This window comes from Brachionichthys hirsutus, unplaced genomic scaffold (genome assembly GCF_040956055.1).
Source record: "Brachionichthys hirsutus isolate HB-005 unplaced genomic scaffold, CSIRO-AGI_Bhir_v1 contig_245, whole genome shotgun sequence".
In the NCBI taxonomy this organism is placed as follows: domain Eukaryota; kingdom Metazoa; phylum Chordata; class Actinopteri; order Lophiiformes; family Brachionichthyidae; genus Brachionichthys; species Brachionichthys hirsutus.
In genome coordinates this window covers 1-25,616 of record NW_027180450.1, presented here as the reverse complement: position 1 = coordinate 25,616, position 25,616 = coordinate 1, and the positions used below count along the sequence as shown (strand labels likewise).

At 42.9% G+C, this 25,616-nt stretch overlaps 1 protein-coding gene across 1 annotated transcript; it reads left to right on the top strand.

The window, feature by feature from the left end:
- Positions 1–534: 534 nt before the first annotated feature.
- On the top strand, positions 535–18,768 carry LOC137914995 (double C2-like domain-containing protein beta). The gene is made up of 10 exons (XM_068758473.1): positions 535–922; positions 1,325–1,404; positions 2,492–2,566; positions 6,044–6,153; positions 11,192–11,318; positions 11,505–11,561; positions 11,961–12,085; positions 15,774–15,855; positions 16,035–16,131; positions 18,629–18,768. Exons 1-10 carry the CDS (start codon positions 535–537, stop codon positions 18,766–18,768), a joined length of 1,281 nt encoding a protein of 426 aa, XP_068614574.1.
- The last annotated feature ends 6,848 nt before the right edge of the window (positions 18,769–25,616 follow it).

Here is a 25,616-nt window from a genome sequence, read left to right as displayed (position 1 = left end):
CTCAGGGGACCTGCAGATGAGAGAGGGAGGAGTGAGCAAACGAGATAAGGGAAGGATTAGAGTGAAGTGCAGATACACAAGTGACATCACTTCATACTTTACAGCACTAAATTTGAATATTTATTCTAGGCACAAACTTGGTGTGCTGATACGATGTGTGACTCACACTCAAAGTGCCAAAAGGTACTGGAAAATTCTATTTTGGCTATTGAGAAGTCAAGTTTGCTCCGACTGATGAAAACGGACATTTCAGTTTGAGTTTGCTTCATGTGTGCTCTGAATTTCAACTTTGACTTGCCTTAAATTGCACTGAACCTTGCTGCTGCTGTGCAAACTCACCGAGGGGGAAGAGATGGACACACAGAAGCAACAGCGGATGGAAATGTGTTCTGTATTTCTCATTTTGTCCTGAGCTTCTTATTCCGCCCATCTCTGATGGTCCCGACTCTTATTCTATTTGTCCTCCCTCGTTTTCAATCTTCCACTTCATTTTGTCTCCACCTTGTCATCCCAAAGTCCCGTTCGACAGTCTACATGAGTGTCTCCAAACCCCCGCCACCCCTCTCCACCTCCCACCTGGTCATTCCCCCTTCCTCCTCCTCCACCCCCTCGTCATCTGCATCGTCCCCCTCTGCAACATCCCACTCCACCACTTTGCCCCCCGCCTCGCCGGTCAAGATCTCTATGCAGGAGCATTTTGCCATCAACGTGTGCCCAGGCCCCATCCTCCCCATCCCACAGATCTCAGACTTCTTCCCACGTTTCCACGACTACCCCTGCACACCCCCACCTCCAAGAGAGAAGAAAATTCTGAAAGAGGAGACTTTCAACGGGGAGATAGGTGGAGGATACAAGGATGGGGAGAGGGGGGAGAGCAACAATGGAGACATGGAGGAGGCACTGGACTCTGATGACGATGGCAGTAAGTTTTTTAGATTGTACAATTTATTAGACAATAATGCTAACAAGCAGCAGCGATGCTGCATTTTTCTCTAATGAACAGCCTTTTCCGGCAGAGGAAATGCCGCGTCACCTGGGATTTTAGTTTTTTTTAAGTGGTTGTCACTCCCAGTTTTTGTGCCCGAGTGCTTGATTTATTCAACAATGGACCAGTGATTCGACTCAGCTTGCAAGTTTCTGCCCAGTCGCAAACAATAATCAAACAAGACAGATCAACTCATATTAGGCAGCTCCATGTTTTCCATCTGTGTGTGTGTGTGTGTGTGTGTGTGTGTGTGTGTGTGTGTAGGTGTGTGTGTGTGCGTGTGCGTGTGTGTGTGAGTGTTCACTGTTCACTAATTACCACGGTTTGTGTTGTTTTCAGCCTACCTGGGAACGCTGGAGTTCAACCTGCTCTTTGATCAGGAGAACAACTGTCTTCATTGCACTATTCACAAGGCAAAGGTACACGCCGTTTCAACACCTCCGTCGCATGAACAGACTTCTGTCGGCCTGTAATTTTGCTAAATCTTCCGGAAGGCACAGTGATAATATTTCTCACTGCAGTCACGCTGCTTTCTCGCCACGTTTTCTTTGAAGTTGTTTTTTCGCTACAAACCCTCAGCAGCTCGAACTCAAATCATGTAAAAGGACATGAGCCTCATATTCCATACTGAGCGTCACATGATGTTTGCTATGCAGATCTTTTCGGACGGTTCCCGTGAGGACAGTGTGGAAAATAGTGGCATGGAAATGAAAGACTCACAGACGCCATGGAGATGTAACTTCAGTATAAGAGCTCTGATGCATTTGCCAACTTTTTCTGAACCTGTCAGTTGTGTGAAGTATAATTATGTAAATGGGATGCTCCCAGGGGGGGGGGTACCTCGGGTCAACAGTGCAGAGTGATGGAGAATGTGAACAGGAAGAGAAGAATCGTGTGCAGGCAGGCTGGAACAGGTGAAGGAAAGTATCAGATGTGCTCTGTGATAGGAGAGTGTCAGTGAGGATGAAGGGAAAGGTCTACAAGACAGTGCTGAGGCCAGCCATGATGGATGGCTTAGAGACGGTGGCTCTGAGGAAAAGATGGGAAGTGGAGCTAGAAGTGGTGGAGATGAAGATGCTGAGGTTCTCCTTGGGAGTGACCAGGTTGGATAGGATTAGAAATGAGACAATAAGAGGGACAGTCTTATTGACTGTTAGACGTTTTGGAGACAAGGTCAGAAAGACCACACTTCGATGGTTTGGACATGTCCAGAGGAGAGACAGGGACAATATCGGTAGAAGGATACTGAGGATGGGACTGCCAGGGAACAGGACTAGAGGTCGACCCAGGAGAAGATACATGGACGTAGTGAGGGAGGACATGAGAGTGGCTGGTGTTGGGGAGGACGATGCAAAGGACAGAGTGAAGTGGAGAAGGTTGGTTTGCCGTGATGACCCCTCACGGGACAAGCCGGAAGTACAGTAGTAGTAGTCAGTTGTGTGAAGTGTTGGAAGGCACGTTGACATCCCCTTTGACACTATATTGTGTGTCTGCTTACGTCTACAGGGACTGAAAGCCATGGACTCCAATGGATTGGCGGATCCATATGTCAAGCTTCATCTTCTCCCCGGGGCTAGCAAGGTCATTGCACCAACCATGGCTCTGTGGCAATTAACGCAACATGCAGCCAATACTGTGCTACACCCTGACACGCTCTCAGAAAAGTCACAAACGACTCAGAGGCTGCTGGCATCAGAATGTAATTTATGCAAAAGACTCAGGGAGGAATTCACACATCATTCAACTGAGGAAAGCAAATAACTTGCTTAGTTTAATGTATACTTTGTAAATAGTCTCTTTTGTGGATCCTTGTTCATCACGAACATAAAAAGGTGAAACAGATTTAACAAGAAACATAAAAACGTGTCCGCGGGCTAATTTAGTGTGTCGTTTCCAGCCATTGAACGGGACGCATTACGGTTGGATACGACTTAATGTGGCTCATCCAATGCGCCGCTTTATCAAGCACAAACACCTTCTGGTCTGCCGCACAGCTCTTGTCTTGTTTTCGGCTCAAGCAGCAGGCAAGATAAGGCTCACCACAACAGCAAAGCCCCCCCACCAGCAGAGTGCAACCTGTTGTCAGCCATTCTTGCTCAAGGTTGACATGAAATTAGGTTATGATAAGCACGGGCAGAAGGACGTGGGAATATAGGATGAATGAGGCCACCAACTGAGCTCTGGGATGCTAACAATAACAATGTCAGGATAATTTTTACTCTCCGGGCCTCCTCTGTCCCCTCCACCATTGATATTACACTTCTTTCCACCCCTATCTCTGTCTCTGGTGGTGACCCTGTTTGACCTTGAAATACCAACACTGTGTGCAGAGACGGCAGACAACTGAGAGGGAGGAAGCTGCGAGGGAGGGGGGGGGGGGCAGATGAGGGGAGGATAGCAGCGGGTGGTTGTCATGGAAACAGGGAGGATTGTTACACGGCTCACGTCAACAAGCGAGTATTGATGGGAGGTGCAGAGAAAGCGTCAATGAGTGGGTAAGTACCCACGAACTGTTGTTTCTTAAGACGGCGGGCACGGCACTCGAAAAGTGCACGGGTGCGCGTGCGCAGGCGAGGATGACGCCACGTTTACTGTTGGCCGCGCTCAGACTTAATTCAGAGCAGCAAAGGTTTCAGTTTCTGCAAGGAAATTATTTTAGATCAGTGATCTAAGCGCAGGCAAGCTTCCATCCCCATAAACATAAAACACACACTTGCAGCACATGACCTTGCGTGTACATGCCCACACATGCTAAGGCTTCGGGGTCTCCGACATGGTCATTGGTATTTTCATCTGTCCATTCCTAATTGAGCGGCAGAAATCATTTGCGCTCTGGCAGACTCATCGTCTGTACAGCTCTGGGATGTAAGCGCTGAGAGAGGGGTTGTAAAATGCATCAAATGACCTGCGCAGAAGATGAGAAAGGAGTGTGACAGGGAAAGGAGGGAGAACGCAATGTACAGATGGGCGATTCGGGCTAGGGATTCAGAAACAGATGCAAAAGCACCGGCGTAGAGAGAAGATGGAGGCAGGTAGGAGGAACTCGCATTGTAGGTGTTGTGCTGCGTGCTCGGAGAACATAACCCAATTCTGCCGTTGATTTGTGCTGACAGACCTACGGCTGTGGAACGCCATTGTGAGTCGTGACGCTGCCTGTACAAGGCTCCTCCCGCACATTAATGAATCAAGCAAACGACACGAACTGAAAACACTCGTTCACGTCACAGAGCCAGCTGCTGGGATGCTGACTCTCACAGATAAAAGTCTCGCAGAAAAGTTTCGAGGAAAAACTGAGAAATGAAATGTGCACAGCAATGGGAGGAAAGGGGAGAGAGAGAGGGTGAGGTGGCAGAGTCACATAGAAAGACATAGAAGGGCGGGCGTAGGAGCTGGTCTGCAGGCATTATCCAGAGGATTAGCGTGGCAGGAAAAATGTGGGGAGAATAGCCTCTATCTTTGTGTACCAGCTGGACGAGGAGAGTGTTTTGTCTTTGTAATTATGCAAAATCATCAACAATGGAAGTTCCTTCACTCAAATAAAGGCAACACGATCATAATATACTGCAAAATGTTAAATGTCAGTGTTTGTGTCAGTGTAATGTAACTGGACAATTGTAGCTGATGCATTACAACCAGTGAAGCTAGGGCAGACACTACACCCACTTTATATTGAGAAAAAAACAAGCCCGTCCGTATATCAATAAATCCCACGAAAAGACCAAAGAATCTCTCTCTCCGTGTTTTTTCGGATTTCTTCAGCCCCAATCCAAATTGTTCCAAATGTAAATCTTTTAAAATGGGTCACGAAGAAAAGCTTATCTTGAAGCGATAGAGCTGGGTACTGTACCCAAACTGGAGGAAGTGACTAGTCTCACAGAAACGGGGGTTTTCAGTGGTTAATAGGTTTTGTGTATTTTGAGGTCTTGTCCCAGTTAGTTGTTTGGTCCCGCCTACTTTCTATTGTCTAGCCAATGATTGTAGGCTTGGAGGCGATCTGCAGAATTTGTGTTGACCGTTCTGTTGAGTCAGAAGATTGGCTTTTTTTTATATATATATAATGCAATGTCCAGGCAGCACGGTGGTGCAATGGTTAGCGCTGTTGCCTCACAGGTTCATATCCGACTTCTGTGCGGAGTTTGTATGCTCTCCCTGTGTCTGCATAGGTTCTCTCCGGCTTCGTCCCGCTACCAAAACCATGCAACAGGTGAATTGGGTACGCTAAATTGTCCATAGGTGTGTGTGTGTGTGTGAATGATTGTGTGAGCCCTGCGATGAACTGGCGGCTTGTCCAGGGTGTACCCCGCCTCTCGCCCGTAGACCGCTGGGATAGGCTCCAGCATGACCCGCGACCCGGTAACAGACAAAGAGGAAAATGGAAAATGAATGAATAACACAGCATAACATAATAAAATCTGATAGAATAGAATATCCATTCATCCATTTTCTTGTAGAGGAGACGATCATAATCATCTCTTCTCCCGGACAAGACACCAGCCCATCGCAGGGCATGTAATTAATATAAGAAATACAACTTGAACAGGATGAATCCATTTATTATTTAACTGTAGGACATGAGGCACCAAGTGGCTGCAAACTTTATTTATGGATGTTGATGCTATTAAGGGCTCACGGCTAGTTCCTCTCCTGGAAAGCTTTAATCTTTCATGCTGAATGCGTTGTGCAATTTAATTGGCTGCTGTTTCAGACATGCTGCTTGTTTTGGGTCTGGCTGCTACTAATGCATTGTCTTACTGGGGAGGAGACAGACGGACCGATGAGGAGCGGGAAGCCTCACGTCCTCGACAAAGTCGGTAGCAGATGTCTCAGCCTTCCTGAGGGAGAGATAAATGGTGTCCCCACTATTTTCCCGTCTCGCTCATTCTTTCTTCACCCTTTCTTGTCACTTGCTTTGCTTCAGTTGAAAGATATGTTGTTCTCTTTTCTCTCACTTTGGATCTTTGACCAATTTGATCTCCCCCCCCTTTAAATTGTTTGTTTCATTTTTTTTATTTTTTTTTAAAATCTTTCCCTTTTCATGCATCCTCTTCTTCTCCTCAGGCGAACAAACTACGCACGAAAACACTGAAGAACACGCTGAACCCCGTGTGGAATGAAACGCTGGTCTATCATGGCATCACAGCAGCTGACATGACCACCAAAACACTCAGGTAGGTGCTTGAGGTTTACATTTGCTAAATAAAGGTGTGCGATTCCAATTCTCCAGGGAACTGCGACAACCCTCCATGTTTCCAAGTAGGCTTTGCCATGTAATTAATTATTCCAGACAGGCAACGACTGCCAACTCTTCCACCTGCTGTTGCCGCAGTAACTCCTCAGGTGCTGGGTGCATGTTAAGGCTCCGCCCCCTCTTTCCCCTCATCGCTCTCCATTTGGATTGATTGAGGTCAAGTGCGGCCGTCTTGTAGTCCTGAGAGTTTTTGCATGCGTTTTTGTTTGTCGATGCGTGACACAATCGGCGTCAGTTTACTCCACGGATTCATAATAGGGTTGGATGGAATTGTTTATCCTGAGGAAACACAAACCACTCTGTGCACATTTGCATTAATATCATCTAAACCGCACATAGTATACAATGCAGGCAGCCAGGTGTGGGCTAATCCTCTTGTGTGTATGTCAGGGGCAATCACCGGCTGGAAAGAGCACCACCCGCCTTACACACACACACACACACACACATATATATATATTTCAGCAATTCATGTCTTTGCGCTATTACAACGCACACGTATCCGCGCAAACAACAACTTGGGGACCCTTCAGACAACGGAAAATCCACACGACCTCTGTTCAAGGACATAGCCCACAGACACAAACCAACATGGGGGCTCTGTCAAGCCAAAATGAAGAGGCGTGTGACCAGTGTCAAGCAAGGGATGAAGAGACAAACAACAAAGAGAGCAGAAGGAAAAGCGTGAATGATGTCAAGTGACAGATAAGACACTGTGGAAGCGTAAACGAAAGGAGGCCAAGATCGAGGAGCAGGACAGGAGGGATGGAGACACTCCAAGGCCAGTTGGAAGAGGAAAAAGATTGGCTCACAGGGAATAATAATGAAATATATATATAGTGATGGATTAGGAAATTGATTTATTTGATGGAAAAAGATCGAATGATAGGGAGGAGCTCAAACACAGGGGAGCCAAAAACAAAAGAATGAGGGCTGTAACAAATACCCGTGGGAGTGAATGAGCTGTCTGAATGATTGAAAAGAGCGAAGGCAAACAACAGACGGCGACACAGAGGAGAAGAAATTCTCCTGACAATGTCTCTGAATATGTTCAGGGGGGCCGGCTCGACACCTCGTCTGATCAACACACTTAGTTCTCACTGCTCAACCCAAAGCGTTGAACAGCCAGAGAACAGCGAGACAGCGAGGCATCCCCAGAGAGACGTTCGCTCGCTGGGCTGTGGCACGCACGCATCCCACTCTGCCCGTCCCAACAGGGCGCCGAGGAGACGGATTCTGCTCGCTTTTGATCTTGGAGTGCTACGCTCTGCTGAGCGGGATGACTGTGTCCACACTTTGCTGCTCTGCAGACCTGCCTGAAGGCCTCGACGGTTTAAACGCTTGTGAAACTGGGCCATCCTGTAATCGGAGCAAAACCGTCCGAGCCGAGAAAAGTGGCAAACCTCAGGATTTTAGCCCAAAGTCGAGCCAGATTGACAGAACTACAGTGGAAAATCAATGGGGCAGTCTCGGTTGAACAACTGGGATCTGAGCAAATGTAATGTTTTGACTATGGAACACAGGGAACTGACTATATGAAGCAGTGGCAGTGGGCGAAGCTCAGACTGCAGACTCAGAAATGCACAGCTCCGGCGTAACCCGGAGAGCGTGAACATCTGTTCCAGAGATTTGATTGTGCTGATCGTATGCATCCTGTCCTGAGAACCCCTTGAGAAGGCTCTTCAGTGCAGGAAAGCCAAACTCTGTCACTACGATATCGAACTAATTTAAATTTAAATGTTTACTGGTTGGTACAGGAAAGAGCCGAATCTAAACAGATCAAAAATGTGTTTTTAAGCAGCTACTTACTGTTTGGTACTACTTAAATATCAAAGACTTCTCTAAAAGCTGGAATGCAGCCAAAAGTCTGTATCATTAAGGAATTCTTTGGCGTTAAGTCAATTTTGCTGCACCACACTCGGCACCAGAGGGTAAAGGCTGACTAAAAGGTTATGCATTGTGTCGAGTGGAAGGGCTGGTTTTAGTCATTTCTTATACATAAAGCTGCTATTTTAAGACAGTAATTTTTTTTATTGTAATGCTGAAGTCATCAACCTAATTCTTCCCAGTCGTCTTTTTCCAGAAAGGCTTCTGGGCATCAATTGTGTTATTATGAAGGAATCAGGGCTAAAATATTATTTTATCATCTCAAATACTCAATACTGGCCTGTCCTTCAATACTCATGTCTTAAATCATGCATAATATAATGTACATGTGACAGTGATAGATTTTGAAAACCTCCATGTGGAAAAATGACTTTCTTATTTCACGATGTTTTTATCTTCTTGAAAATACTTGAAATGTGATAAACTTACACTGGGAACAAATAGATTCATCGGTCTCCTTTGATGTCTGAATCTGAGACGGATTAAGATTTTATTTCATTCAGCCAGACATGATTTGGAGATTAGGCCCAATTTCACTTTCTGCACTCTGTTTCTGCCTTTGGGCAAATTTGATTTAGGAGACGGTGGCAGCGTTACCGTGGTGCCCTCATCCTACCCCTCATTTAAATGACACACCTGGCGGCCCGTCCATGGCGTACCCCACCTCTTGCCCGTAGACAGTTGGGATAGGCGCCCGTAAATCCTGTGATCCGGATTTCAGATAAGCGGTCAAGTTAGCAAGGGTTTATGTCCGATAAATGACTGAATGAATAATGCTTGAAAAAAAAAAGTAGAATTGCACATTTATGACTTTGGGCCAGAAATGTTCTTTTAAATTCCGTCTGGCTTTTATTATTATTTTATTTTATTTTATTATTTTTATTATGACTTATCAAACCACCAGTTAACATAGGACAGCTGAAACGTGTGGATGTGTTGTAATGAGAGGTGGGTATCAAGACATCCACTGTGTGTGTGTGTGTGTTAAAAGACTGCCAACAGGATGTCAGTGCCAGGTCGAGTATTTCTCAATTTATTCACTTTATCCCTCTGCTCAGGCTTCGTAATAGACTCACACTGTCCTCGGTCGGCTGTGCGATAGGGACCAATGTAAGGCTTGATTTGATGTTGGATTGAGGGCAAGGCAGAGATTGCCCATGGATGCCCCCGGTGAGCGGTGTAGTCAGACATTTATGTAATCAGAGTGAAAAAGTGTTTGATTAGCTGCTAGATGGCCAGGATGGTACCATTGGGTATTTGGGGCTGGCACAGAAATGAAAGCGAGAAGGGAACGCAATAGAGGCCAAATCTCGGCCAAGGTCCAACTGTTCCTTTTAATTGAACTCAAACCAAATCTAAATTCCCACAAGACCTGCACTGACTGCCCTCAGATCTCCCTTAAATATTTTCACACCAGTGAATGGCACCGATTCCACATAGAGCATAGAGAATAGAGTTTCTGCAGCTTCTGTTCTTGGGAGAATGTTAATTGCATTAATATTCAGAGCCACAATTCCAGCCAAACGGGATTGTTCAACAGGTTGCCGTCTGCACCATGACCTCTAGAGGTCGCTAAATCATACACACTGGATACATAAGTGTTTACACAGTCTAGAGTAGAAAAAATCAAAATCAAAGGAGCTGTATCCTATAAAACAAAGCTCTTACTTGCTCTCATCAAATTCTGTTTTTGTGTTGACCTTTCTTGCTCGCTAATGCCCATTAAAATCGATACTTTCACAAGTACTGACACCAAGCAAAAGTGCTAATACACTCTGGTAATCTGATGTCACTCACTAGGCTAATTTATTTTCAGTGAATAAATACTAAATATGGCATTGGGTAAATTCTTGCAGCATCTGTTCTTGGGGGAATTCTCAACAAGAAAAATTGTGGGAGAGGCTAAGCGGAAATGGACTGATCAGATGCAAAGAAGAAATCACAACTTTGTCACCTACCACAGCAATCCTTGTCTCATCACGGACACCCTAAATGCATGACAGAGCAAAGGCACAGCAAAGACAGCAGCGGTCATGAGTCACTCTGAAGCTTCTGCTAGAGATACTCATCAGCTATGACTAAAAAGCTAGGACCATCATGTCAAATGTCCAAATGTCACAGGGACAGGAACAAAACAGGAGGAGGTAGTGTGCGTGTGTGTGTGTGTGTGTGTGTGTGTGTGTGTGTAGGTGTGCGTGCGTCTCTCTTTTGAGTAAGAACAGGGGAGAAAAGGTTGAGTACAGTGAGATTTAAGTGCGGAAGAAATCAAGAGCAGTGACAATGGAATATTTAAAAAAAAAGGGAGAGACTATTGTTCCAGGCGCCGGCCCGTGAAGACGGCGGTAGCTGATGGAGTATTCACCCTCATCTATCATCATTATATTAAATAAGTGCACTGTGTGGAAGAATTCGCTTCACAGGGACTGTTTGCAAAAAGGGGAAGATACTAAATTCGGTCATCTCTTTTTAAGTGAAGCGCAACAAAAGCAAGAAACAAAATAGTAAACGATAGATTACATATAGAATCATTTAGAACGTTAGTTGTTGTTGAGGTGTTGAAGATGTCAAACATTATGTTTGCAAAATGCTGCAAAAAAAAATGGCGATGTTAGAAATTAGCTCGAATAAACACTTTAAAGCCTTGGCCTTGTTTTTACTGCAGTGCACCTTTAAGCTCAAGAACACAAAAGTTAGCTCAAGTAGCACGAAAGTAATGTATGCGAATGAATATATAGCAACCCCATCTCATTTGTTTTCCCTTTCTACAACATGGAATCAAGCACTGATTAGTTTAATTCATCTCTTTCATGTTCCCATTATTACTTAATGCAGTAAATATCTGATTAACCAGCTCAGCTGACCCATTGCAAGAAAGGTAGCAACTGAAAATTATTGGAAATCATCATTCTCTTTGGTAATTATCATCATTTATGAGGCGACTCGTGTGAAAACTCTCATTGCATTGCAGTCAGGAATAAACAGGGTAACAGGGTTCACATGAAACTCTATGTCTGAATCGTCTGCATCCCGTATCCAATCTCTGCGTCTGCATTCTGTGTCTTCTTATGAAGGCTGTGTGTGTGTGACATGGACAGACTCGGAAGAAATGAGTTCATCGGAGAGGTGAGAGTGGCTCTGAAGAAACTGAAGGAGGGTGAGAGCAAACGCTATAATATGGGCCTGGAGAGGATCGCACAGGTACATTTGTTATGTGACTATAGACACGGTTGTAAAATTGGTTTCTGTGCGCATGTGTTATCCATCAAGAGGTTTCCCATTTCCGTTTTATGTGTTTGCTTGCAAGGTATCGGCCATCAATTTTAAATGAACTATAAAGTGGAATAGATATTTGTTGTGTGTGTATTTACTTCTTTGCACTTTCAGAATAAAGAGTCGAACAATCAAGCAGTGGATCAGGGGGCACTTGTGGGAGAGGAGGAGGTAAAGCTGGTGCCAGCACCAATTGTATTTTAATCATTTTCAGTAAAAACATTTCTCATTCTATTCCTATTACTCTTCTGCATTTAAATTTGTTTTTGTGTGTCGATTCATCAATTGTCATTTATCACATATTTTTTGTTTAAAAAAAAAAGAATTTATACAATATAAAGGTTTTAAATTGATTAAATAAATTCAATCCGTATACGGGTCTGACACATGAAATCTAAAAGAAAAACAGAACAAGTACATTTGCAATGTTCTTGTTGCTTTGAATGAGAAGTGTGTTGGATTTACTTTGTTCACTCGGGTCCAGGATCCAGCTGTTCTCAATGCAGTGAAGTCGGGGTGTCAGTTTGACAACAGCTGTTGTGTCTGACACCGAGGTTACTGTCTCCCCAGCGTGGCCGAATCCTTGTGTCGCTGTGCTACAACACGGAGAAGAGCTGCCTGCTGGTGGGGATCATACGCTGTGCCCATCTGGCCGCCATGGACTCCAACGGCTACTCTGACCCCTTCGTCAAAATGCAAGTCATGTCAGATCACTCATGAGCAAAGCTGGGATCCTCTATGTTGTGCTCTCCATTACTATTTCACTCACAAGAACTGCAGTATTTGGACACTAGCATGTACTGGAGACTCACCGAGGGAAGCTGAAGTCAAAGTTTGCCAACTTGCAAATGATTGGCTGAGATGAGAGCATGACAGGGCTGTGATTAAGCCTAGCAGGAAAGTTCATCTTAAAAAGAGGGGATGTGCCAAGAAATAGTCTTCTGGCTGAATTTTCATCAAGGCTCATTACTCATTGTCTTAGAGTTCAGCATTTTATTATCAAAGTTACCGTGAAAAGCGCACCTGCTCATTAATCTCTGATTGATGCGCAACCGTTCTGTGGTCGATAAAACGGGTTTTTCCCTTAAGGCCGAAGGAGTTTCTATTTTAAAATGGCCAGTCGGTCCATTATTTAATAGGCATATATCACAGACTTGCAAGGGTGAGTCAAGGATCTTTCCAAGTCAAGGTCAATGGTGACAGGTAAAAAGTCCAACGTACCCTTATAGAGTACAGTCTGTTCCGTGATATTCCTCATGGATCTGCCCGGGAGTTTAGTTCACATCTCCATAGACTGTGTCCAGTCTGTCAATAAGAAATAGATGGAACTGATAAGTGGATAAGTACAAGACAGCAGTGGTCTGCCTGCAATTAAGGGTGTGTGTGTGTAGCTCAGCAGTTTCTACTCCAATCTAATTTATGTCAGCTCCCATAGTGGAGGTAAGATCTCAGCTAAATAAACAGACAAAGTGTTCCAAAATGTTTTGTTGTTGTTGTTGTTGTTGTTTTCGTTGTTGTCATGTGAGTTTGAGGTTATTCCTGAAAGACAACCTGAAGTCGCAATCCCCATTACTTTTTGGTCACTGACTTCAAACCTGAAAAAAGACAGTAACCTGTGACTCATTGCCCATAGGTGTCAATGTGACTGAGAATCTTTTTGTTGTTGTTGTATTTTAATCTCAATTTCAAAACTAAAATGTTATTTAAAACACAATAAACACAGTAGCGTGTATTAAAACCTTTATTTTGAAAAGGGGAAAGTCAATCTGCCAATGGGTGCTTGGATCAGAAGGCGCTTAAACACGTTCGTATACTGGCCATGACCAATTAATATTTATGCTGTACTTTCATATAGAAATGAATGGCTAGCAGATGGACTCTGGGTATTTAATCCTGAGACGCTCGCTGTCATTGAGGAGAACAGCTACAGGGACGCCATTGAAAGACTCTTTCATCTAACGCCATTTTCAGTCCGATGGTTGGATTGGAAATATTCGCCCACTCGGATTTAAAGTTCTTCTCTGCATCAGAGTGATGAGAGATGGAGAGGAGGCTCATGTAAAAAAAGAAATCTCTTTCTGTTGCTCAGGCACGCACACACGCACACACACACACGCTGACATATATTCTCCTTCTTTCTCTCTATTGTATTGAATTGTATTTGTTACACGTCCTGGAAGCTGTGCGTTCTGCGTTCAGTTTCAGGGACCATATGATTGATGATGATATGATTCTTCTTCTGTCACTCTTTCCCTTTATTTCTGGGACTTGAGTTCTTTGGATTTTTTTTTTTGCAGTTCTCTGACGACCAGTTTCCTTTTGTTCATTGTGCTCTGGGTACAAAGAGCCTGCTTTACTTCACGGCTGACTCCTTCGTCTCTGGAGTTTATTCTGCCATTGAGATAACATAAGAGTGAGGCATTAATTTTCCCTGCTAGCTTTCTGACTTTGACTTCCCTGTCAGAGTGGTGATGTCCTGCAGCTGCGACATTAGCAGTCCCGAGGAATCTGCGGCTGAAGCTGATCTCGATGCCAGTCTCTTTTAATTCATGCTATTTATTCACGTGTGAGACTGTACATTTGACCCGAGGGCAAATTGTCTCTGCGACTCCCAATCAGCCTTCAGAAGCCATCCGAGTGTCACAAGGCTGGAATTATCTTAGAGCTAATTTGCCTTCCATTTAAAAGTGCAAATTAATATTTAAAGATTAGTCGTTCATATCCTTCAAAAAGGACTCACACTCCCCTCCCCTGTCCTTCACACGGTAACTTTAACATTAAATATATATATATTCTCAGAGAAAAGACATGTGCATGCAGAAATAGTGCAAAACGTGTCGGACATCTTTGCTGAGCAAGCACGCTGCCATCCTCAACAGTTTAGTTCTCTTTTTTCCTGTGAATACTAGCGGGACCTAGTAACACCACTGCAGCAGGAATAAATTAAACCCCTTTCTTGTTGTCATTCAATCTCATATCCTATATTTGTGTGTTTCTTGCTGTCTTTCCTTCGTGCATCACAACTTTGGCTTAACATTGGCTACATTTTCCCCATTTCTCTCTCGGTCACATCTGTATTCTCTCTCCCAGGATGCTCTTTTTCTTCTGCTTGAGTCTTCGTACTAAACTGTCAAAAATGCTGAACATGGGGGGGGGGGCAAGTTGTCATTGACTCAATACTTTAAAATATACAAAAAAGACCAGTAATAAAAAAATATATTATCATAATATTTGGACTATTTCATCTTATGTTCTAGTCTGTCATGTCGATTTGATTTGACCTCATTTATTTTCAATCATTTCAAAAGCATAAAAGAAAATACAGTGACAATGCAAACCCCAACTCCTTGTCGACTTTATCTGCACGGCCATCGGGGGACACATATATCTTGTCTTTGTCGTCCCATATCAAAGGACTACAGAAACCCCTGTGAAGACATTCACACGCCACACAGAACTCGTGACAGACGATGTGATATTTTGTGTCATTTAATGCTGTCCACAATTTATGAGTCCTGGGAGTTCAGCAAAGGATGAAGAGAGGTGACCTTCTTACAGTTGCCCGTCCGATGGTCACAATCTGGTTTTGTTTAAACATAAAAGCGTACTTGTTTGGGATTTTTATTTTATCCAAAGAAGTGTAGATTGCCAATACGAGGGTGAAATCAGTCTACTGTCTATGTGTCATTAAAACAAAACAAACAAAAAAACTGCGAGTGAAGGACTGATCTCATAAATAGGTTTAAAAAAGAATGCTGCATCCTCGCGTTAGCTTTCCCCGGAGCGTTTTTGCATGGATGAAGATTTATGGATTTGTTCAGGCTCATTTTACCGTTCAGTCTCAGAGAGGGATCAATTCATGGCCAACATGGGCACAAGAAATTACCGTGACTAATTACTCTTCCAAAGTACCTGTAGGCGTTTTAGTTTTGTGTTACTGTAAAACTGTTCTTGGGGAAAATGAAATGTATCCCGACAAAGAAAGAAAAAAAAAAAGTAAGATCCTTATGATTGCACAAGGAAATCAGAAAAAGTATTGATAGCTAAAATGAGCTAAAAGTCTTATCTAAGGGAATGGATGGTTGGATCCATGAAAGAACTGTGTGTCTTCAGATAACCTTCCCTCAGCCTGTATTTTCTTATTTTCACTTCTCTGCCTTCTGGGTGTTTCTGCTGTCAACAATTCTGGAGAGAGATAGTCAGTTGTTGGTTCTCAATCCCAGATAAGGGATCTGCCTTGCTACTTACAAAACACTTTTTTACTGCCCAATCCTGCATTACAAATGTTTAAATTCAAGCTGAGTGTTATCCTGAGGATGGAATAACCAGAGTCCCAATGAATGTCAGCAGTTTCAGCGTCTGCTCTCTCCTTTCTCTCCTCAGCATCTTGCAGCCAGATATGGGTAAAAAGTCCAAGTACAAGACTACAGTGAAGAAAAAGACTCTCAACCCAGAATTCAATGAGGTACAAGGCAAGAAAATATGTGTGGAAGCCTCTGATTTCCTCTCATCGAAATGATGCTGTAATATTTTGATGAGCATGTTTCCTTCTCAACATCAATCTGCATGTTTGACCTGAAAAAGCCTAATTATTAGATATGTTTTTTCATTTTGAATATTTTCTTTCTGGTACCACCTGCACAGGAGTTTTCGTATGATGTTCCCCTGGACCAGCTTGCAAAGAAAACGCTGGAAATCTCTGTGTGGGACTATGACTTGGGAATGAGCAACGACTTCATAGGTAGGTTGACAAAACTCAGGCATGAAGGGATGAAGTGGAGAAAATCAGAGGTGCTGTTACAGAAAACAGAAAACCGGTGGAAATGTGGGCGGAAAGAGGAATAACAAATGTGCCGAGATGAGCGGTAATTATTAGTGATGGGGGATTCATTGGGAAAGGAAACAGAGAGGCTTTAGACATCAAAAAGGAAGAGTCTTCTCAACTCCTGCCATTTGTGGATCAGATTGCTGCTCCTCAGTCAGGCTGCTAAACGGCTTTGGCATGGCCTGGTGTGTACATCATAGCTATCAAGCACATGGGGGGGCTCGGGGAGGGATGAGCCACTAGTGGGGAGGTGCAGTGAGACTGGATTTCCTCCCTGTGATCAGGGCATTTTTGTCTGCTTAATATGTGCGTGCTCACATGTGTGTTAGGCAATGGTTGGGCTGGACACTGTGTTTAGATTATCCCAGTAAGTTATTAGCCCTGTTGGGAGGAACGGCCATTGATCTAACGTACATCCCAGATCACATGCGTTCCCCTGATTACAGTTTTACTGCAGGAGCCTGGCAGTTGTGTTAATTGGGGCTGGGAGGAAAGAAGAATGGGGGGGGGGGGGGGAACAAGTTGATGAAGAGGCCGAGCGAAAACAGAATCCTGGTGCACTATTGTAAGAGTGAAAATCTAACAAGCCGGCTAATAGGCTTAGAAAGACGCATGGAGAATGTCACATGGCAAAATGTCTGATTTCAGAGACACGTGAAGGAGAACATGGTGCGAGAAAAAAAACTGGGAGGTCAAACGTACACAAGGAAACAGCTGCAATCAATCAGCTGGGTGATTTGTGGGAACGATCGATACACAGGGGGGAAATGGGAAAAGTAATCTTTATCGTGAAAGTAATCTAAGCCTGCTTTGGGATGTATAATTACAATAACGCGCTGGAGGATGCAGGACCGCATTCCTCATTCTGCTTACACCCACACCGCCACCCCATCGACCCCACACCTCTCCACGCATGTCAGGATGGCTTATCCGCATATCATTATCCATCTGCAAGCTCAGGGTGCGCTCCATCAGTCTCGGCTCGGAGGTGGTGGAAGTGGCGTGGGGTTAGTGGTGGAGGTGACGAAGCGGCGAGCAGATGGACCTGCATGTGAAGGCGAAGTTATTAGGCAGCATGCAGCAAGGAAACACTTCAAGGCCGCTCCCCTCCGGCGGCGTTTAGGGCTGCGCTCTTATATGACGAAAATCAACAATTTCCTCACAGCAGTGATTTTCCGAGGCGCATTGCCAAAATGCCATGTCTAAAACTTCACGCCTCATTAGCTGCGCAATCATAAGCAAGGGAATGGCTCTGCAATATCCTCGCTATGAAAGCTGCCTGTATCTCTATGCCTTACAGTCAAGATGACATTTGGATGAGTCATTTCCTGCTTTTCTGCATATTTATTGCCACTTTTCTTTCATATTTCACTACATAAGCATCTTATTCGTTTTAATTCCCTGGCAGGATGTTCCCCCCTTTGCTGCGACGTGTCTCTCTGCCGGTCAAATAATGATCATTTCAATTGGCAGGAATATCCATTAATTGTGAAAGTTTGTTTACATGTGATGGAATATTGGATTTTAATTGAGAGGAAAAGTGTGTTGTTGGTTGTTATATTTGGATGCCATGAGGTAAAAACAGGTGCCGGTATTGAGGGTAATATGCTTTACTGCCACGCTATTCATTTCGCCTGCAATTGTGATGGACATAATTGTACTTTATAATCCAGTTATCTGGCAGCTGGTGTTTACTTAGAAGCACGTGATCATTTACAATATAAAATGCATAGTCGGAAATTAAAACGCAGTACTCAAAAAAAACACTTTGGTTTGTCAAAGCAGAGTCTGTTTGGGTCCTGAAATCTTAGTTCAACCCGTCATCAAATCTATTGTCATTTAAAGCACCACTTGTTAATGTTAAAACAGCGTGAGAATTTTAAAGGCCGCATTAACCCTTTCAATAATTATCTGCAGCTCTTCTCGGCTTTATGGAGCTGCTGTGTGTTTATTTATCCAAGCCACGATTGAACTCTGGTCTTCACGTTCTCTGATCTCGTGGTGATGTTGTCAGCGGCATCTTCAACTCTTTCAATGAGGAAGCTCGGAGAACTTCCTGCTGAGATGCAAACTACTTGCAGGGATATATATAGTTAGTGACAAAGTGAACATCCGGTACCCAAAGAAATTAGCGTGTCTGAATTAGTTTTCCCATTCATCCGCTCGTTACTCCTCCGATCTATCTTGTGTATCTGTGTATAAATATTTTTAAATTACATCCACCTGGATCAGCTACAGAAGTAAAATGCTATATTAAATATGCAGCACTACACGTTGCATTAGGAGTAACACTGGGTGCTTCATCCTGCCAGCAGCTCTTGATTTCATTATTTCCATGATTCCTTCCGGTTTGATCTCCTTCCTTAACCCATTTCCTGATGCTTCCTCTCTGGCTCTGCTCCTCTTTTGACAGGTGGAGTAGAACTTGGCATCAATGCAAGCGGACAGAGACTCAAACACTGGTTCGAGTGTCTCAAAAATAAAGGCAAGAAAGTGGAGCTGTGGCATACGCTCACACAGCAAGGAGCCCCGAGCGGGGACAAGCCAGACTAGATAACACGAGACCTTCATACATACAAACACACACATTAACACCCACACAATTGTCTCACTGAAAGATGTTTGATAGCAGATGCCTCGTTGAGCAGTTACAGGAGCAAAGGTTAAAACATGCAATAATGCTAAAGTTGAAAATGAAATCCATCATCTAATGCCAGAAATTAAAGGACCAAGTAGTATATGATATTCATAGTCATGGTAACAAGGTTTCTCCGAATACACACAGAAATTTATTTTATTTTATTTTTTCTAAAGGAGAACCAAATTGTGCCCAAATTGTGTCCTCATTAAAGTGTTGACGTGACAAAACTATACTCACAGAAGTGTGTTATAGAACTTACTGTATAGTGGAAGTCACCCTTACTCATTCAATTTGCACCTAATGAAGAGATACACACACACACACACACACACACACACAATATATAATGAATGGATTCAGTGGAAGAGGCCAAAATTATATCCACTCTTAATGTGATTTATATTTAAGATACCCGAGAAGGAATGTTGGGGGTGATTCTATATTTTAGTGGTCGTTGATCTGATGCAAAATTCACACCATGTTATGAAGCACAAAAGAATCCAGTTGTGGATTTGCAATGTTCCCATTTCAGTGTCTTTGTGTCTTTCATTGTCTCTTAGTGAGTCCGTGTTTGTGTGCATGCATGTGCGTGTGCGTGTGTGTGTGTGTGTGTGTTTGTGTGCATGAGGGCTATGAGAATATGAGTGCCTATATTTTCTGTCTGTGCTGCGTGTGTCTGTTGGCATTCATGCCCTGCTCCATTCAACAACAGAAGCACAGAGGTGTGAAGAAATTAGAAAGACGATACACAAGGGAGGGACTTCCTCTGCCGTCAGCGCAGGCCTCTCTGATATGAGAGTTACTGGCCGGGGACTCTGACAAGCTGTCAGTCATGTGTGCCTGGTCTCTGCCATCTCGTTTCCCCGTTGCCAGAAAGTCATAGAACAACTTTAAGGATGGAATATAGCTTGATGCCTGACCTCTGACTGCTCTTTTTAACTTTCCTGAGAGGTGTCCGGTATCAGGCAGAATGGATGTCGGGTTATTTGGGGGGTTGCTGCTGCTGTGTGTTCGCTTTGCAGCATCTAACAGGTTGTTTTTTTTCCTTAGCGACTCCAAATTTTTCTTCAGCAGAGAAACCACAATTTCATGGTTTATTATTTGTGCTGAAATCCAACTCCTGGGGGGGGGGGGGGGGGGGGAGGCACTGCTGTGATCAATACATTCTTCACCGGACTCCCTGACCTATTTAACAGCAGGTCCAAAGCAGCAGAAATGCTTTCACCAATATCTGCCGGAACACGTGACGCACTGTTCATCCATCACCACAGCTCTGGCCATACACTGGTTGACAAAGAGACACCCACAGTCTGGTCAGTGGCCTCTGGGAGTTTTCTAACTGTCCAATCGATCAAGTTGCTTCTGTTTTCAATATCCGTCAATCACCTTGTGTCTCATCACTTCCTGCAAAAAAAAAAAAGAAAAGAAAAAGAAATGCATCCATCTGTGGTGAATTAGGTTTCTAATAAAAAAAAAAGGGCTTTGGCACTGTCAAAGCTTGGAAGTTAACTGTGTTATAACAGTAAATTCAAATGACAATAAATCACTTTAATAAGAGGGGAGGGTAAGCTTTATTCTGTACTTTCACTATGCACATTAAAGCGCCCGGCACGTTCAGCAGCGTGATAAGCAAACCAAAAGTTATCCAGGCATCAAGGTGCATTTCTTGGAATTCTCAGTGCTTTGATTGGGGGGGGGGCATGCAGGCTGGGTGACATTTCTGCTTTATTCCTCCTCTTTGGATCGATTTGTTCCATTTACAGTCACCAGGTTTTCTGACCCTGTTTGCTTATGTAATCATTTTATCTGCAATACAGCTGCATGTTTAGCATTCAACCATCAGCCTGTGTAATAAAGTGCAACCTTAGCTGATCGTTCTGAATACTGATGTGTTTACAGTCTTCTACGCCATCGACTCTCTCCTCCCGCCAGAGTGTGTATTTGTTTATTTGTGAATACGATGATTCAGGGTATTTATTTATTTTATTTTATTTTTTATTTTTTTTGCTCTGTTGCTGTGTTTTATCAAGCGAAAGCGACCTATTGCGTTAAAGAGAAACAAAAAACCTTGACTGTCACAGGTTTTGACACTCGTCTTCCTTAAGCTGAAATCAATGTAACGATGCAGAAGGGCTGGGGAAAATGAGATGGTAATCCACTACTGCAGTCCCTGTGTTCACTGTCCATGTCAATCATACGGTGTGGCTGCCATCGTGTGGTGAGTTTGTGTAAATTACTTCACAAAATAAAATGAAGTTGTTTCAGTGGTCATATGTCTTCTTTTGAATGGTCAATGTTTTTGCTTAATTCCTAAATTAATTAAATAAATAATTGTTGAATATACCATCCTACATGTGAGGGAGGATGATGCAAAGGACAGGGTGAAGTGGAGAACTTTGATTTGCTGTGGCGAGCCCTGACGGGACAAGCCGAGAGTACAGTAGTAGATAATCTGCACATGCACACATGTTTTTTTGTGGCTATTATTTTAAATAATCCAGAATTTATTGTATTAAAAGCAAGTCCAAATAATATACGTTTTATGTGTTATATTTAGATTGTTTGAGCCAGCATCTCTCCACTATATTGAATCTTTTTTAATAGTATAAGAGAAATATTTCCTCTCCCGGCTCAGCCGCTCTACCAATGAAGAGCGGCACATTGCCCTGGTCACTCCGCAGCAGCATGATGAAAGGCCGCAGGACAGAGAAGGCAAGAGAAGGTTGGAGAGAATGAAACCGTGGTGACAGCTCCAGCCTCAACGCCCCGTTCAGTCAACGCGAGGAAGGCCCTGTGTCAGGGGTCATCCAGAACCAGCCACTCTCTTCTGTGTTAAGGCCACACAAATTGGCACCCTCAAGGAGAGAAATAGGAAGAAAGATGATGGAGATGAAAACAGCAGGGATATAGAGGTATCAGAGGGCAGCACCATATTCCACAAATTGGACTTGATGGCTACCCTTTAGTCCTGATTGAGTGATATTAATTTAAAAGTGCAAATTTAAATCTAAATCTGAACCAACCTAATTTCTTGATTAGTATGTGCATGTCTGGTTGGACATCCAGCTTGATTTGGGGCAGAGTGACCTCTGCATGATGAGCAGAGCCTGCTTTCATTTCGTCGATCGTGTCACGCACGGCCGCGCCCGTCATCTTCCTCTCCAACCGCTCCAGGTCAGTTACAGTGTTGGAGGAAGGCAGCAGGATGTAAAGACGACTGTCACCCGTGAGAGCAAATCGTGCCACCTGTTAGAGAAATATTCAGCTGCTTCAATACAGCAGAATTCCAAATTTAAACTATTATTGACAACACGAACACTCAGAGAGTCCAAACCTCCACCAAGCAGCTCATGGATAAGTGGATAAGTGGCTGCAGACGAAACGATTGAGGTTGTCGGCTGTCGCATAAGATGGATGGATGGATGGATTGATCATAAATATATATAATAAATAAAATGCAATAATCAACTGACAAAATCTGACAGCATGAATACTTCAAAACGTAAAAATATTTTTTAATAATTGAAGTACAGTAGTTTGTAAGAAAAAACACTATGAATATTCTAAAAGAAATAAAACATTTCTTTAAATACTTTTTTCCACTTTTTCATCACTTAGCCTCTGTCTAATGATTGAAATAAATTTATTTTATTATAGCCATTAAATGTAAGTCTATATTTCATGTGAGCGCGCTCGATCGTCGAATAGACATTTGATTAAGAGGACTGGCTGCTTCGGCACCAATGGGCGTAATCAGTCCTGAGCAATCGAGTGACGAGTGTTGCTGAGCGACAATTCTCCAAACTTCTCACAAACGCTTATTTACGCATCTGTAGAAGAAAATATAAAGGCCGCTTGTATCGACGTTTTAGATGAAGTTCTGATAAATAACAAGTATGTGACCCCGTCCTTAATAACCTGGAGAGAGGAGTTCGACCGCCCTGGATAAAAAGGAGTTAACCTAACAGTAAGTTTTCATCCTGGTCGTCTGAGCCGCAAGAACAATGGCAGAGGCGAGCAACGCAGCTAAAAAAGACCCTCCGTTATTCAGTTAGGTAAAGTTGGCTCGATATTCACAGATTCGGACTTCCGGCATCAATAGCTCCTTAATAAAACGTCATCAAGATACAAACTATGCTTCTTTCGCATCGTTGTAAGGTAGACAATGTACTACAACCGCACTTTTATCAAAAGTAGCTGTCTATCGAACGGCAGAAATAGAATTGCTGTTTTCGCGGAGCTGGCTGAGCGACGAGTGCCAAGGGACCGTCTGCAAATAGCAAAACTGCTGCAACAGTGAAGAAAGACACAACACAATATTCAATAACTTCACCTATAGACACTGTACTGTCACCAAAATCACTGCAGACATCAACTGGGCCCTGCTCATCATACTACACCACGAGTATTTTCATTTTGACCTTTTAAAATATATATGAATTTATATGAATTTTCATTCGTTAATATCTTCAATAGCTTTACAGTTATGCACTCCTTACCCACCATACTTACTGTACTTATCAACCACCCCTTCGTGATCTTACTACAAGTCGTGGTTTTTCATTTTTAGCATTTAAAAAAAAAAATATTAATTTTTATAAGTTAATATCTTCAATAGCTTTACAGTTATGCACTGCTCACCCACCATACTTACTGTACTTATGAAGCACCCCCTCCTGATCTTACTACAAGTCGTGGTTTTTCATTTTTACAATTTTTTTAAAAAAATATTAATTTTTATAAGTTAATATCCTCAATAGCTTTACAGTTATCCACTGCTCACCCACCATACTTACTGTACTTATCAACCACCCCTTCGTGATCTTACTACAAGTCGTGGTTTTTCATTTTTAGCATTTAAAAAAAAATATATTAATTTTTATAAGTTAATATCTTCAATAGCTTTACAGTTATGCACTCCTCACCCACCATACTTACTGTACTTATCAAGCACCCCCTCCTGATCTTACTACAAGTCGTGGATTTTCATTTTTACCATTTAAAAAAATATATATTAATTTTTATAAGTTAATATCCTCAATAGCTTTACAGTTATGCACTCCTCACCCGCCATACTTACTGTACTTATCAAGCACCCCCTCCTGATCGTACTACAAGTCGTGTTTTTTCATTTTTACCATTTAAATCTTTTTTTATTAATTTTTATAAGTTAATATCTTCAATAGCTTTACAGTTATCCACTGCTCACCCACCATACTTACTGTACTTATCAAGCACCCCTCGTGATCTTACTACAAGTCGTGGTTTTTCATTTTTACCATTTAAATTTTTTTTTATTAATTTTTATAAGTTAATATCCTCAATAGCTTTACAGTTATGCACTCCTCACCCACCATACTTACTGTACTTATCAAGCACCCCTTCGTGATCTTACTACAAGTCGTGGTTTTTCATTTTTATCATTTTTTTAAAAATATATTAATTTTTATAAGTTAATATCTTCAATAGCTTTACAGTTATGCACTCCTCACCCACCATACTTACTGTACTTATCAAGCACCCCCTCCTGATCTTACTACAAGTCGTGGATTTTCATTTTTATCATTTTTTTAAAAGAATATTAATTTTTATAAGTTAATATCCTCAATAGCTTTACAGTTATGCACTCCTCACCCACCATACTTACTGTACTTATCAAGCACCCCTTCGTGATCTTACTACAAGTCGTGGTTTTTCATTTTTAGCATTTAAAAAAATATATATTAATTTTTATAAGTTAATATCTTCAATAGCTTTACAGTTATGCACTCCTCACCCACCATACTTACTGTACCTATCAAGCACCCCTTCGTGATCTTACTACAAGTCGTGGATTTTCATTTTTACCATTTTCTAAATTTTTTATGAATTTGTTTTATATTGCATACACTTAGCAGGCTCTGTCCACGGTCCTGAACCAAGTCGACCCTTGTGTCACCGAGGGAGAAAGCACAGCCCTCCAGTAAATTTAATAATCGGACATTTCTTCAGGTAATACATTATTTAAAATAATGATTTTCCTCATATTGGCAGTTTTGTGTTAGTAAATGTGAATAACATTTGTTCAGGTCTGAATTTTGACAACTGTCTGTCTGGTGCTCAGAAAAGAACTGTCCAAAATGTCCAGAAAACAAAGGAACTGATAATGGACTTCAGGAAAGACAGGCCAGCCCACGCCCCCCTCTTCATCGATGGAGTATGTGTTGAAACCATCTCCACCTTCAGGTTTCTGGGCGGCACCCACATCTCCAGCTCATTATCCTGGTCTCCTAACACCAAGACCTTGGTGAAGAAGGCCCAGCAGAGGCTTCACTTCCTCCGTGTCCTCAGGAGGAACAACTTGGACCAGAAGCTGATGCTGGCCTTCTATCACTGTTCAGTGGAGAGTGTACTGACTTACTGCCTAACTAACTGGCTCCTCTGTGGAGAACAGTAAATCAGTGCTGAGGGTCATCAGCCGTCCTCTGCCCTCCGTGGAGGACATCGCAAAATCTCGCAGCCACAACAGATCCTTCACACCCGACCCATCATCCCTTTGACCTGTTGCCCTCTGTACGGCGCTACAGGTCAATCCTATCCCGCACTACCATACTGTCTCACAGCTTTTTCCCATGGGCAATACGGACATTGAATAACAACTGAAACAATCGTCTTCACATGGATTCTTTTTCCTAAACACTGTGTGATTAAGGCAATAACTTCATCCTTGATCTCTCCTTTGTATTTTACTTTTGCGCCTTACTGATTTTTGCACTGTACA